The 16,353-nt window shown below is 43.3% G+C and overlaps 1 protein-coding gene across 9 annotated transcripts in view; it reads right to left on the bottom strand.

Annotated features, from left to right (window-relative positions):
- The window catches only part of ppargc1a (peroxisome proliferator-activated receptor gamma, coactivator 1 alpha), a 476,227-nt gene that overhangs the window by 163,457 nt on the left and 296,417 nt on the right, over positions 1-16,353 (bottom strand). For 6 of the 9 annotated variants that reach the window (XM_085967770.1, XM_085967703.1, XM_085967743.1 and 3 more), the window contains exon 2: positions 9,701-9,880. In XM_085967770.1, coding sequence (XP_085823896.1) covers positions 9,701-9,880 — 180 coding nt within the window. Of the gene's footprint in view, positions 1-9,700; positions 9,881-11,946; positions 11,966-12,954; positions 13,108-16,353 lie in introns of those variants that run through there. The other 3 variants (XM_085967752.1, XM_085967712.1, XM_085967734.1) reach the window with 2 other exon arrangements.

Consider the following 16,353-nt stretch of genomic DNA (forward strand, 5'->3'; position numbering starts at 1 on the left):
GGAAATGTGGCAGGTGCTTAGGTGGCTGGTGTTCCAGTGGATCAGAAATCTCATCTATTTTCTGATACTGGCTGCCCAATTTATTCCACTACGATGGGGAGCAGAGAATGGAAAATCAGCCTGATGTGTCATTGCTTAAGCATTGAGCTGGTGTGCCTGGGTCTTTCCTGCAACAAGCAGCAATATTATGCATGCACTGCTCTTCTATCCTACAGAGTCTTAGCTTGGCTCAGTTGGTAGCAGGCTAGCCTCTGGGCAAGAAGGTTGTTGATCCAAGTCTCACTCCAGGACTTTATGCCAAGTGCTGTACCGAGGAAGTCCTGCACTATCACAGGTGTTGTCCCTTGGAAGGAATGTTAAACCAAGGTTGTAATGTATATACCTTTAAGGGGGGGAACTATGTTTTACAGCTCATGTATACTGCAGTACCAGCAGTGACCACACCTGTATATAACACTGAGTAGTAATCTGTACAGATCAGTTGCAGTGTGAGCCACGTTGAGTAAACACCTGTTGTACCGTTCTCCGCAGTCTGTGTCTTATTATACATGGATGCAACATTGGCGATGAGGCAGGTTCGAACCTACCTGCAACTCTGCATCACCTCCCGGGGATTCGTTCCTGGAGATCAGTGGATTGGAGGTCAAGGCCAGAGACTCGGGCGTCGACCACGGGCAACCGCCCACTCATCCAGCAGAGACTCGAGAATTGCGGGGGAGGCTGTCGAGAGCCAGGCTTGGCTTTCCAGTCGAGGTGGTCCAGCGAAACGGGCTGGCAACAGGTAGTGCGCAGACCCTTCCCGGACAGCGGCGGGCTGGAGCCCGACCGAGCGGCACAGCAAAGGGCTGAGCAGCATTGACGGGGGAGAGAGAGAGAGCGCACAGGGTGCAGCCGGTGTTCAAGGGCTGAGCAGCGTCGGAGAGAGGGAGAGAGAGACGCGCAGAAACCCGCGAGGCGCCGCCATTGCCACGAGGACCGCCGAGAGCGGCGTTGGCAGCAGCGCAGGAGAAGCGCGCGAAACCTACAGGGTGCTGCCATTGCCACGAGAACCACCGGGAGCGGCATCGGCAGCAGCGGGGGAGGAAGGAAAGCGTGGGAGACGCCATTTTAAGCCATTGGGAGACACCATTTTAAACCACACCAAAATGCCGAAGAGTGGCAGTATCACCGCATTTGACAATGAAGTCGAAGGTTGGGCTACATATGTCGAACGAATAGAGGTGTACTGCAAGGCAAATGGGGTGTCAGATGACAAGAAAGTGTCGGTATTGTTAAATTTAATGGGTGCAAAGACGTACGATTTATTACGAAATCTAGTAACCCCCAATGAAGCCAATGGAAAAGAGTTTTGAAGGCATAGTAACGATACTAAAGGAACATTTAAACCCCACACCGCTGCTGATAGCAGAAAGATTCAAGTTTCGCAAACGGAACCAGCATAAGGATGAAAGCAATGCTGATTATTTAACAGAACTGCGCAAACTATCGAAACACTGCCAGTTTGGAGCGGGACTGGTAGATACCTTAAGGGGCAAGTTTGTGTGTGGGCTTCAAAGTGAAGGAACCCAGAAACGGCTTCTATCTGAAAAGGACCTTATGCTGGAAAAGGCTTTCAGCATTGCAGTATCATATGAAGCAGCAGCACGGGGCGCTGCAGAGATACAACAGAGACCGCAAGAATATGGCACAAACGAAATGTCATATGGAACAGAGAAGTGCTATCGCTGCGGCAGAACAACACATGACCAGAATGATTGCTGGTTCAAAGACAAAGTGTGCAGACAGTGTGGAAAAGTAGGACACATAGCACGAGTCTGCAGGTCAGGAAGAAAACCAGCAATAAGAAACCGACCAAAGGAAAGTACAAGAAGGCACATAAGATAACGGAGAATAGTTCAGACGAACAAAAGAGTGATAATGACTCTGAAAGCAGGGAACTGAGTTGTCTGAAACTACATAATGTGATCACAACGGAGGATCACCGAACCATTTGGGTCACTCTCAAGATAGCAGGAGTCCAGGTAAAGATGGAATTGGACACAGGATCAGCTCTAACAGTCATAAACCGACGGGACTACGAGCGGCTATTCTCACACATACCCTTGAGAGACACAAAAATTATTTTGAAGACGTACACGGGGCAAAAGGTCTACCCCAAAGGAAAAATAAGGGTGACCGTTATATATTACGGTAAGGAAACACCAAAACTAGACCTGTATGTATTGCAAGATGGAGGACCACCATTACTGGGACGTGAATGGATCCGGAAAATACAACTGGATAGGCATTCCATACAGACACTGACTGTGGCTGACAAAAAGGATGACAACGTCACACCTGGGTGGCTGTCAAAGATCCTAACTGACACGAAAGAAGTGTTCCAGCAAGGACTCAGAACACTAAAAGGCATGACAGCGACGATTAAAATTGAAGAAAACGCAAGCCCAAAATTTTTTAAGGCCAGACCGGTACCTTATGCGATCCGCCCAGCCATCGAAGCAGAGCTGGAGAGTCTGGAACGTTCAGGTGTACTGTCCAAGGTAGACTGGAGCGAGTGGGCTACACCCATCGTCCGTGATGAAAAAGTCGTTGAGCAGCACGCCTGGGGAACCAAGGAAGGTTCGCATCCGTGGGGACTTTAAGGTAACAGTGAACCCGGTCCTTCACACCATACAATATCCAGTTCCGCGGATTGAAGATATTTTCGCCTCGCTATCTGGAGGGAAACGCTTCACTAAGATTGATCTGGCCCAGGCGTATCTGCAAATGGAGGTAGAAGAAGCATCAAAAAAATACCTCACAATCAACACCCATAAAGGTCTCTACCAATACAACCGGCTGGTATTCGAGGTAGCATCAGCTCCGGCTATTTGGCAGAGGGCAATGGAACAAGTCCTGCAAGGGATCCCAGGGACTCAGTGTTATTTGGATGACATCCTGGTCATGGGCGAAAATGACAGTGATCACCTTGCCAACCTGGAGCAGGTGCTCACTAGATTGCAGGAATATGGGCTCCGAGCTAACCGCCCCAAATGCAAGTTTTTTAGAAAACAGATCTCGTATTGTGGCCACGTTATCGATAAAGAGGGGTTACATAAGTCCCCAGAGAAGATTGAGGCAGTAGTCAAGGCTCCAGCACCGGAAAATGTGTCACAACTGAGGTCGTTCCTCGGGCTGGTAAACTACTACCATAAGTTCTTGCCAAATTTGTCTACAATACTACACCCACTGAACACCCTACTGCAAACTGGGGTGTCATGGAAGTGGAGTGACGAATGTAGACGAGCTTTCCAGAAGAGCAAAACACTAATCACATCGAAAGAGGTATTGGCCCATTACAACCCAGCATTACCAATTCGGTTGGCATGTGATGCGTCACCCTACGGCATTGGAGCGGTGCTGTCGCACAAATTCTCGGACAGTTCAGAGAGGCCAATAGCCTTTGCGTCACGATCACTAACCTCAGCCGAGCGTAACTACGCCCAGATTGACAGGGAGGCCCTCAGCTTAGTGTGGGGAGTGAAAAAGTTCAATCACTATCTGCACGGGCAGAAATTCACCTTGCTGACTGATCACCAGCCTCTTGTCTCCATTTTTAATCCGAAGGAGGGCGTTCCGGTGATGACTGCGCAACGACTACAAAGATGGTCACTTTTTCTACGGGCGCACCACTATGAGATTGAATATAAGGGCACGAAACAGCATGGAAATGCTGATGGGCTATCATGCCTGGCACTGCCTACTGCGGAGGAAGCACCAGCAGTGGATCCTGTCGAAATATTCCATTCGACTATAGTTGAATACCTACCGGTAACTAATGCTTGTATCGAAAAGGAAACCCGAAATGACCCGACACTGTCTTGGGTATATGATTTGACGGTGAAGGGATGGCCAGCACATGGCGACTCACTGTTGCCAGCATTCTCGACAAGGAGAGAACAGCTGTCAGTGTGCCGGGGGACCTTGATGTGTGGATCCCAAGTGCTAATTCCACCCAAGTTAAGGGATAGAGTGCTCAATGAGCTTCATGAGGGTCATCTGGGAGGGGTAAAAATGAAAAGCCTAGCCAGGGCTTATGTGTGGTGGCCGGGAATCGATAAATAAATCGAGGACCTGACCAAGAGCTGCTCAGGATGCCAGAAAGTCCAAAATGCACCACCACAGGCCCCTCTACACCCATGGGAGTGGCCCTCATCTCCATGGCAACGGGTGCATATTGATTTTGCTGGTCCATTCATGGACTCAATGTTTTTAATAGCCATGGATGCGCACTCGAAATGGCCTGAGGTCATCAAAATGTCCTCTACCACCACGGAGAAAACTATTGCAGTCCTACGGACCATTTTTGCCAGGAATGGCTTGCCAGAACAGATTTGCTCCGACAACGGACCACAGTTTGTGTCCGAAGAGTTCCGGAGGTTCTTGAAAAAGAATGGGGTAAGGCATTACACATCCGCCCTGTATCATCCAGCCACAAATGGATTGGCTGAGAGGTCTGTACAAACCTTTAAGAAGGCAATAAAGGCTATGTACAATGACAACATTCCGCTGCAGCACAAGGTGGACAATTTCCTGTTCGCCTACCAGAATGCGACACATGCAGTCACCAACCAGGCCCCAGCCATGATGTTCTTTAACCGAAGGTTAAGATCTCACCTGGATTTGCTCAGACCAAACGTACAAAGAGATGTTGAGAGTAAGCAATTCCAGCACATCCATGAGAAGCCAACAAGGAGCTTCAATGTAGGGCAACCAGTCTTGGCCCGCGACTACCGAACAGAAAAATGGCAGCCAGGAACGATATGCACACGGCAGGGCCCACTAATGTACACAGTGGACGTTGGGGAGAGCATCGTGAGACGCCATGCTGACCAGATCCTAGAGTCACAGGAACAAGTCAACCCCATGCCTCGCCCATACGTACCTGGTGATGAACCCGACGTACAGGTCGCATCTACCCCAGAAACAGTAACATCGGAAGCTGATGAACCAACCGACGACAGGGGGCCAGAATCGCCTCCGCACCAAGAGCAAGACACTCGGGAAAGGCGCTATCCAGAAAGGATCAGGAAGCCTCCCCAAAGACTGAATATATAAATAGACTATTTTCAGCTAATGTTGCATGTTAAAAGTGTTAATTGTAATTAGTTTGATATTTAATTGTTAAATGAGTGTTATGGTACTGTTAATCTAAAAGGGGAGGAATTGTAATGTATATACCTTTAAGGGGGGGAACTATGTTTTACAGCTCATGTACACTGCAGTACCGGCAGTGACCACACCTGTATATAACGCTGAGTAGTAATCTGTACAGATCAGTTGCAGTGTGAGCCACGTTGAGTAAACACCTGTTGTACTGTTCTCCGCAGTCTGTGTCTTATTATACACGTATGTAACAAAAGTCCTGTCTGTCCAGTCAAGTCGCTGTTAAGGATCCTATTTGAAGAAGAGCAAGGAATTGTCCTGGCCAAGATTCCTTCCTCAATGAACACCACTAAAAGGAGATTAACTAGTCACATCACCAAAGGTTGCATCCTCTCTTTTGTGAGTTGAAGGGTAAGCCAGATAATTCTGTTACTCCTGACAAAATTATCTGGCTTAACCACCTAAATGTAAAATTATAGTTATTGCTCTACATCTACATCAGCCATATGAAGTAGTAGTAGTTGAAAGTGCTGCTCCTCAACTTCAGTTTGCATTTTACACCAACACTCTTTATCTTCAGTCATCTATTGCATGTGGGGGTGGAGGTGGGGGTGGGATGGAGGGCAGGGGAAAGCGGACAGGAGGACCTCTTGGTGGGAATACTCCTGTGACTGACAAAAACTGCCCATCCACAGGTCCAGGATACGCAAGATCACTGGGGAAGTCTGCTTCAACTGCTTGCCTCTTTTCTGAGCCCTATTGCCTACCCGAGTGAATTTGGAATGAGATCACACGATGTCCACTAGTTCGCTCAAAGTGTTCCACAACCAGTGGGCACCACAGAAACACAATCTGTTTCATAAACAATGAGAACAAAACTATAATTTAAATTTAATACACACGCACAGTTTTAGTTGCTGGGTCACTTGTTCCATTTTGGTAGTGCCCTCCTTCTGGGGAGGGGGAGCTGTTGCAAAGATATTTTATTCTGGTGGCATTGGGCTCATGCCCAATGTCACTCCACTGACCCAGGCAAAAACAGAGCCATGTGAAAGTGGCCTGCTACACTTCAAAGTAATTATTTGTTGTAAAGTACTTTAGGAAGTTTCTTAGAGATGTGACATAAATGTAAGATTTTTTTCTACGATACAGCTCAATTTTTGACCTTCCCATAAATCAGGGTAGGAAGGCGATAATGATGGCCCAGACAAGGGATGGGGCTATATACATAGGATCAAAATCTTGTTTTTCTAAATTAATTCCTGGAGCATTTCTTTAAAACGGCAAAAATTGAGAAAGAAGTTTGGTTCTCACAGGGTTAAAACACATTGATTTCATGTGAGTAGTTAACATCATTTGCTGATCTTATACATTATATAGTAATAATAGAGCATGGAGCTACGTGTAACAAGAAATAAAATATCAAATATGTTACAACCTGAATTGTACATCTAAGTTTTAAAGCACTTACAGATTTGATATTTTTTATAATTTTAAAACAAAATTTGTAGCAGAATTTGTCATTCTATTTCAAGCAGAGAGCAGGCTCCTGCTATTGTGTTACTGGACCACATGAGTCATACTGCAGTGATACTGTACCATATGATTCATACTGCAGTGATATTATGCTTTATTTCACAGCATCTAACAAGAAACTAGCACATTTTACATATACTATAAACATAATTTTGGTCTATGTAAGAAATTTCTTTTAAAAAGAAGATATTCAACCCTGTGGATTTATCTCAAAGTATAGAAACATTTTAAGGTTTGCATGTCATCCTGTGGCTGATTTGGGGCATTAACCATGCACTTGGGATAGCCTGACCTTCTTGCTTTTGGTTCCTATTTTCCACCACTCTCAGGCCAGATCATCCCACTCTGTGTCCATCCAGATAGAACTTTGTGCAACTAACCTGAACTGAGTATTCAGAATTTCCCAGCTCCTTTTTGCAGGGAAGATATCTGCTTTGGCTAAGATCAAGGATTTACCAGATGTGGAATCCCAGATTCGAGGCGTACCATTTCATAATGCATCATGATAACATACCAGCTCACTGAGCCACTGTATTTAGTTCAGACAATCTTGCAGGTTATGCAGCAGAGTTGTAAAAACCTGTACCACTGAAAGATTTTATAATCAAGTCTAACATATAAAAGTTAGTGAGTAACAAAATACCTTGCAGCAACCTTCTAGTAATCATCCAATGGAAGTTGCAGTTTACACTCACTGATATAACTGAGACAGCTCCAAGTTCAGTAACACATCTAAACAATTAATTATATTCACATTATTTTTTAATAGAAAGCTTGAAGGGATTGAAAGGAGGCAATATGATATATTATTCAGGTCAGCTTTACTGTTGTAATTCATGCATCCAACTGAATCCTCTGCCTTTAACTGTGTTAATGTCTTATAACTTCTAGCTAGCTATACATAATATGTTAACTATAAAGCATCTTTATATGTGTGCATGTAGAAGATGCATGTTCAGGAGCCTTGGAACACTATATTTATCCAATTTTCTCCTTAATGCACTGAGCCTTACTGGGGCATGGTCCACAGGTGCTAGCAGTCTTCCAATGCTTTGCCAAAGGGACCAGTCTGCATGTGTGAGCTTAGGCAGTGAGTATCAATAGATGATTCTATCATGGCATGCATCACAACCAAACGTTGATCCTTTCCTAATATATCTCTCACACACACACACACTTTCCAGTAGGGGTCATTGAAAAGTGACTAAGGCCAGAATTTTGCCGGCGCTCAGGGGGCGGGTTTGGAGGCGGAACCGCTGGCAAAATCGCAAAGAGGCAGTTAACAGGCTCTTTTTCAATTTTGACACTTCTACTTCGGACTTCCTGACGTCCGAACACCACACCAGGTAAGTGTGGCGTGTTGTGAGTCTGCTGTAATGTTTCTGCATTGATGACAGCTGCAGAAGTGGTGTGAAGGATCCAATGGTGCACTGGTGAGTTTCAGAGGTAAGAAAATGTTGGGAAATTCATTCTTAATGCATTTAGACTTTTCTGTCAGTAACAAGTTTTAGATTGTATGTGTAGTCCCACCTCATTGGGAGAACCTCTCTCACCAGTGACAGATCGCTTCAGTAACCTCACCTGCAGCTGCCATCTGTTCTAGCCTAAGGAGGGAGTCACTGGAAAGCCTGGGTGCAAGAACTCACCTGTGAACAGTCATTGTCAGTGTTTGCAGCACCTCAATGCTGTCAAACACTGAGAAATGAGCTGTCAAAGAAACATTGTGCATGGTCCCTTTAAGAAAACCAGCAGATGGCGCATCATCAAATGACGTCATCTGACCGGCTTCTTCTTAATTGGCCAGCAAGCCTGCAGGGCGGGCTTAACAAGACCGTAGGCCGGATGAAGTTGGGGGCGGGACTGGAACCCGGAAACCAGCTGACACGCTCCCAAGCCGCATCGATTGAGAAAATCGCGGCCTTTGAGTGGCAACTTTGGCTAACTTTTCTCCTCCCTAACCCAGGGGCACTGGGACCAAGAAAAGCAGCTCAACATCTACCACAGCTGAAATTAGCAAATTTAGCACAGGACAGTAATTGAATTTATGAGCTGTTTAGATGGTTTATCAAATTGCATGGTACTCAACTGCAGAACCCAGGGGATTAATGTGGGGGTGGGGGCTGCAGAGGATCAAGCATCAGAGGGGTCAAATTTTATATGGTCAGGAAGAGCACTAATCCTCAACCTGACGCCACAAAAATTTGAGAAGCCTGCTGCTGTCCCTTTAAGGATCGCTGATTACACAGCTCTATGCCATAGGACTCTGATTTACATGGGGTAATGAGGCTCCCACCTATTTCTGAAGTAATCTGGGCCACTTATTTCAAAGCCCCCATCAAAATGGCAGGTTCCCGGATATTTTCATTGTGCTACCACCCGACAGGGAGGGGGGATGTGTGAGAACAGGTGTAAATGAAAATCGGTCCCCACGTCGTTACTAGGAAATATATTTCTTCTATATTTCATTGAGATAATGTTACAAGTGAGACCAGATTGAAAAATAGCTTCATGGTGTCATCACTCTAACCATACCACATTCTGTATATTAATTTATTTCCATTTCTAATTTAGAATCAACATTTGCAACTTTCATCTATTTAATTTTAATTACTTAATATGCTTTAAAATCAGAATATACAGCAAGTGGCCATGAAAGACAATTTCTTGTGTCAGTGACCATGCCTCACTCATCCTTCATGACTTATCAGGTCAGCTCACTTGTGGGTTATAAAACATATTGCTCTCAAACTCACACATCCTCTATCCTTTTTCAAACAACCTGTTCCAACTTAATAAAATTGATTGAAAATGCATCTGATTTTTGTCCACAATATTTCCATTTCTAGCAGCTAGGGAAAAAAAAGTCAGTTTCAAAGTTTTTAAAATTCTAAACAGCTCCTTTTACAAGCGAGTATCCTTTGAAAAATGTCTTGCTTAAGGAATATTATGCACTCAGTAGGTTGCCAGGTTTACGGAACAAAAGCTTTGATTCTTGCTGTATTGTATTTTATTTTCTTACCTCAAAGAAATCAGATGATTCATTGCCATACTGATTGGAAATTATTTCTGATTGGTCATTGCACCACTTGAGTCCACCCAGAAAATTTTCTGTGTCCAAGTCATTCACATCGAGCTCAGAAAGGTCAAGTTCAGGGAGATCTGAACAAAGAGGCTGGTCTTCACCAACTAAAGCAGCACACTACAGAGAATAAGACAAAGCATGCTTTAAGAAATTTGAATTTACTTACAAATATTGGACAGTTGGTACGTTATAATAGTAACTTCACTAAAGATTTCATTAGGTTTCGGCCAATGCTGCTCAGTAGATCACTGTTAAAAAGAGTGATGCAAGTTAACCCCCCCTTTTGACTTTCCCTGCAGCATTCTCTAGGTAATCATCTCATTTCCAACTGGCAACTTTCATTCAAACTTTTATAATGGAGAACTGCTTCAAAATATGGCTCTGTTTTCAAATTTTTGCTATCTTGTTGTTTAAAGCTGTTCTGTTTTCAGTGCAGGGTAGCTTTGATAACAGGGAAGATGAAAAAGGAAACAAAAAGCCATGGCTGCTAGCAGAAGGAATGGTTTACCTCATGTACAGAGCGTCTCTACTGATTACTAATCGTAGTACAATGTAATTGGAGTGAAAACAAAAGTTTGGGGAAAAAAATCGTTTTGGCTGCAACAATTATCCAAAATATCTGGTGCAGCTCCATACAAGTAAGTGATGCTGAAATGCTTTGCTACCTGTACATGGTGCAGTGGGAGGTCAACAAAGTTAGGACCCAGGTTTGCATTGCCAATATCCAGAAACCGAACCCAGAGGTGAGTCTCTGATAACTAAATGGCAAAATATTTCCAGCATGTGCTTGATTTTGGCAGCTGAGTGAATGTCGGATTGATACTGTAAATGGGCTTTTAAATAGCTACCTGAGATTAGGAAGTTAACATGTGGGGAAATTGTGAGGAAATCTGCAGCCTATCAGCTCATGCATATCTCATTGTTACATTTACAGTTACACTGAGCTGCTTGCTGATTTTGAAATGTTTTTACTAAACTTTCCTTATATGGCACAATGAGCAAACCTTATTGTATGGTGCTAGTAAAACAAATGGAAGTTTTACATAAAGTTTAATCATCTATCAGCACAACTTTTTAAACATGAATTTAACTTACTCAATCACCACATAATCCTACATGTCATAAAAGCAGATAAGCTTGTGTTTCTTAGTATCCATTGTTAGATGATTATTCAGACATGTTATAAAGGCGTATTCCTGTACATTTCCTGATAATGCTCAATTCCCCATTTTATATATTATATTATAGCTTGAAACCACTGGATAGATGCAGCCCGAGAAAGACATACTTTGTGCAGAACTTCTCCTGATATGAAATCATATACTTCTACTCCAGTGACATCATGAACGGAGAGTGCTGCCCACAATCCACTGCTCCCCATTCATAAATAATATCATTGGAGCAAAACTTTAAGATGTCACAACAAGGGGGAGTTCTACACAAAACACTTGTTCTCAAGATGCTTCTGTCCAACATATAACAGGAAAAAAAAGGACAACTGAGTGACTCAGGTACACAGACATATCCTGCTATAACATTTATTATTATTGGACAATTCCGTTGACTTTTACCTGATCCCTTTTTAACTCAATCTCCAGACTGAATATAATAGGATAGATTTTATGACTTAGATCAAAGCACTGAACTAGACTTTCTGTAACATAACACTTTCACCTTTGCCCTCTAATGAATTTCAGTAGGTAATAGAACAATAATTTTCACAATGATCTTTAATGTCAGTTAGTATTGTACTGTATGATAAAAGTCCAAAAATATACACAAAATCCACAATGCTGTATTCTTGCACTTAATAGATATTTTTCCCATTATTTGCTATCCCTAAAGAAACAGGGTTTTAATAGATTACTGGTAAGATTACAAAATATACTTCTGGTATCTCAAACTTAATTCCTTATTCATCTCTTGGTTCACTCATAAAACTAATGCATGACTGAAGGAAAACAAGTTTGCAAATGCTGAAACCTATTCTTTGACAAAAGCACTCAGCTGCTTATAAACGAACAGAACCTCAGAGGCATCAGGAGGCCAGTGGATTTCCCCAGCTCCTATATAAACTGGGATGCAAGATTTATGTAGTGTGTGTGGTTGGTGAGCAAACTATAAAAAGCATGCAACAATACAAATGCACTTCATGCACATGCAAAAGTATAAAAAGGACCTACTGCAACATTCTGAAAAATACTGGAATACAAAAAGCAAACAAAGACACATGAATGATCACACAGCTTCTGTCGCAGGAAAGATTATATTCTTTCTAGCAATTGTGTCTCAAGATTATCACAAGGTTAGTTGCAATCTTCTTGGCATATGAGCATTTCTGGATCTGAACATGAACACACAAAACCCCCTTATAGAGCTATAAACTTACTACAGGCATACCCTAGAGAGCAATTGTGAATCTGCCTGCTTTTTCTTCATGAATTGTTCCCATGCAGGTGATACAGACTTGATATATTGGTGTCTATTTTTACATTACCAGCAGCAACCGTTCCATACAAACATTCTATAGCTGTTGCACTCCTACTGTGGATGGCTCAGCTCTGATTCTTTTAAAAAGTTATTCTAGAGGAAAACTATTGTGCAACAAATATTTGAGTTTGGGGCATTATCAGAATCTTAGGAAACATTGAAAAACTAAACTCAAAGCCTTGGTTCATACGTTTTGCTAAGATATCTAATTTACTCTAACACTTTGACTGTTTACGGCGCAGTGCCAAACAGATTACCAAATGAAAGTGAGATTTTAGGTTATATCTGAACCTTGACACAAGCTGCTTCATAAATGGGAATTACAATTAAAAAAGTCAGTGTCACCTTTCAGAGCATTGAAAACCACAGCATGTCTGATTGCATTCCAAATGAAGGAGACAGATAAAATCCACGATAAAATTTCTGTCCTGCTTAAAATACTACAGGGTTTGTACTACACAGAAGTTTTAAGGCAAATTTTTAAAAGAGGTTCAGTAAAGCTAGTTCTTCTCTCAGAAGATAATGAAAGCAACATTCCACTTGCCTGTGACATTGCCTGAATCATTTACTGGTAGAACAAGTTCAAGACAGTTAAGGTTTAGGTGAGTACACTTTTAAGTAATTTTCTCTATTCATTTAGAGATAAGTTCCATTCCTACTCATTCCTGATGCAAAGATCACTGAATCGTGCTACAGCTCACCTCTGTTTCATTCCACTCAAAGTCTTGGTTGCACCTGTCCCACTCCATTCAGCTTGTGGCTTAAAACCTCAATAAATCCACACTTCCACACAGCAGGCACATGTGTGGGGTGCTGGCCCCTTACAGAGATTGAACTGAAGGCACCTGTCTTACTACTACACTAACGCTACTGTTCAGTGTCACATGACAAGGTTATTAAAAGTAGCTAGGGCTGTCAGTCAGAGCTACTATTCCATGATAAAACCAATGACGTATCAAGAGGGTGGAGCTACAGCTAAGTACAGTAAATCTTTAAACTTCTCAACCTTTGAATCTTCAGTCCCATGCTGTGATTAAATCCTACTTTATGAGCCACACCTTCATAAGAATTCTGCCAACTAAAGAAATTAAATCATATAATGGCAATCTTTGCTTTTTTATCTTGAAAGAAATCTTACAGAAAATGATATAAATACTGTTTCTGCAGCTATAAATTGGTTTTTTTCTTGTTTCTGTAGAAATTAAACATCTTTATAGCATTTACAAAGATTAGACAATGCACAACTCTTCAATTCTGAATTGCTTTCTTGCACTCCATCTTCTGAATTATAAGCCATATACACGTGTTGAACTTCCCAGAAACTGCAAGTGCACACTTTCATCAAACTGAATAAATAAAAACTGTCTTCAATGTCCTCTCTGTGGCATGAGGAGACAAACATGGATTCTCAGAAAGGTTTTATTAATTGAAAATCAGCTAAGCCTGTACTTTACTAAAACGTACACACCTAGAAAGAGCATAACAAAAACTCACAGTTCATCTGTGTTGATAGTCAAAACAGTAAAGTGCAGTATTACATTATGATTTTGTGAAATTGGAATGGATTTCAAACATACACAATCTCTGATATTAATCAATGTACAAAAAGGATGTAAGTGATATTACTTGAAACACAGGAATATAGTAAGGAGGGGAGGTTAGTGTCTGCATCACACGGTGACAGAATATGGATTCTACTCTGCAGTGTTACACTTACTGAATTGTTGATGTCAGCCAAATTATCATGGCAAAAACCACAAGTGCTTCCCAAAAAAAAACATGCTTCCCAAAGCAAAAAAAAATTAGTGCCTTGAAATTCATTGATGCTGTGCCTGTTTAATCAGCGTAAACTGGGCGCCTAAGTGTCCAATTTGGCAAGCCAGAAATGCGTCCCTGCCATAACGGTAAAGTACAGGCAATGAGGGCATGTCCCTGACACAGGCATTTGGCACTTTGTATATGTAAATAGGAGGCCTAATGCATGTTTCAAGACCCAAGTCTACACATCCAGCCAAACCAGCAGTCCTTAAAGGGACTGCTGGAGGCCTCCATCAAAAAGGTAAGCTTTAAAAAAAACTCCCAGCTCTACAGCAGTCCCGAAGATGGTTGCCAGCCCCCACTTGGCCCTTTCCCAATCCGCGCCCCCACTCCCAATCACCTCCTCCTGTCGTGATCGCCTCCTTCGCTTCCCAATCACCTCCCCCTGAACAACCGCCTCCCCTGCAAATGATCGCCTCCCCAACCCAATGATCGTCTCCAGATCGCCTCCCCCACCTCCCGATCATCTCTCTCCACCTGGACCGCCTCCTTCCCCCCCGCCCCTGATCAGCTTCTCCCCTCCCCTGATCAGCTTCTCCCCTCCCCTGATCAGCTTCTCCCCCATCCCTTCCGATTGCCTCCTGGCCTCTGGTCACCACCCCTTAAGGATCATCTCCTCTCCCCCTCCGATCAGCTGCCCCCCTCCGGATCGCCCCACTACTCCCAGGACCTACGTGCGAGTTATTACCAGCGAAGCAGTGGCCCAATATTGAAGTCCACTTCATCGGTGAGCTGCCTGAGGATGCCCAGCTTGTCTAATTAAAATGAAGCCCAATATCCAAAATGAAGTTTGTCTCGGGCCTACCCCTTCCGCTACTATCCAATTTCACCCCCTAGGGGTAGAGTTGCATACATTCTAGAGTTTGTTTTAATGTAGCATTATTTAAAGCCTCAGAGCAAGTTGCTGACCATCCTCTCAAATGCAAATGGAGCATAGTATTGGCTGTTGCTTACAGAAAGGAGAACAAAAAAGAACTTGCATATATACTGTATGCTCTTCCCACTGGTACTACATTGTTGTGTGCACAATTTTTACATTTAAAATAAACAGATTAATACCTGCATAAAAATAGCACATCATGAGCTTCACCAATCACACGTTCTACCCTCGTATATATCTATGTTTGTTTTATGACTATAATATTGTATGGGTTTCTAACATTGCTGATTTTCATGGTAACTTGATCACATCATGGATCAATTGTTGGGGGAAAAAACAGGGCCAATTTTAACCCCCTGTGCCTGCTGATAACAAAACATGCAGTGGGTCAAAATGGAGGCAGCGTCCTGCCCTCCAGCCTGGCAGCACACTTACACTGGCTGCAAGTTTTACTCTCTGGTTTCGGGAGGCCCTCACATGCCTCGCCCTGTGGGAGATCCCCAATTTAATATTAAACATACCACCAACTTCCGCAACATTAACTAAAAGAAATTTGACACCGAGCCACATAAGGAGAAATTAGGGCAGGTGACCAAAAGCTCGGTGAAAGAGGTAGGTTTTAAGGAGCGTTTTAAAGGAGGAAAGAGAGGTAGCGAGGTTTAGGCAGGGAATTCCAGAGCTTAGGGCCTAGGCAGCAGAAGGCACGGCCACCAAAGGTTGAGCAATTATAATCAGGGATGCTCAAGAGGGCAGAATTAGAGGAGCGCAGCTATCTTGGGGGTTGTGGGGCTGAAGGAGATTACAAAGATAGGGAGGGGCGAGGCCATGGAAGGATTTGAAAACAAGGATGAGAATTTTGAAATTGAGGCGCTGCTTAACCGGGAGCGTTCACATTAAGAACAGAATAGCAGATGCTGAGCTGGAGGGGGAAAAGGAAAAATTGGAGAAGATTAAGGTGGTGGACCAAAGGCACGGTCCAGAGAGGGAGGTGGGTGGAAGGGAGACGGCAAAGCAGAGGGAACTGTGCAGAAAATCCTAGGAGCCAGGACTGTAGTGGCTTAATAAGGGGCCACCAATGATAAACTGGAGGGAGTAGATACAAAGAGAAGCTAGAGTTGCAGAGGGCACATAAGGCAGGTGCAAATCATTAAGATAGGATGTGACAAGGCAATGGAAGGATTTATAAGTGAGGATGAAAATTTTGAACTCAACCATATGACCACACAGCAACCAGTGGAGCTTGAAGATGGGTGAGACTTTGTGCAGGTGAGAATAGAGGCTGCAACATTTTGAATGAGTTAAAGCTTGTGGAGTTTTGAGGCAGGGAGAAAGAGGTCAAGGTAGGGAAGTCAGCTAGGACAGTATTAGAGAAGTCAAGTCACATGTGATGATGGTATAGACT

This window comes from Somniosus microcephalus, chromosome 2 (genome assembly GCF_052327205.1).
Source record: "Somniosus microcephalus isolate GS21.2 chromosome 2, FLI_Smic_1.0, whole genome shotgun sequence".
In the NCBI taxonomy this organism is placed as follows: domain Eukaryota; kingdom Metazoa; phylum Chordata; class Chondrichthyes; order Squaliformes; family Somniosidae; genus Somniosus; species Somniosus microcephalus.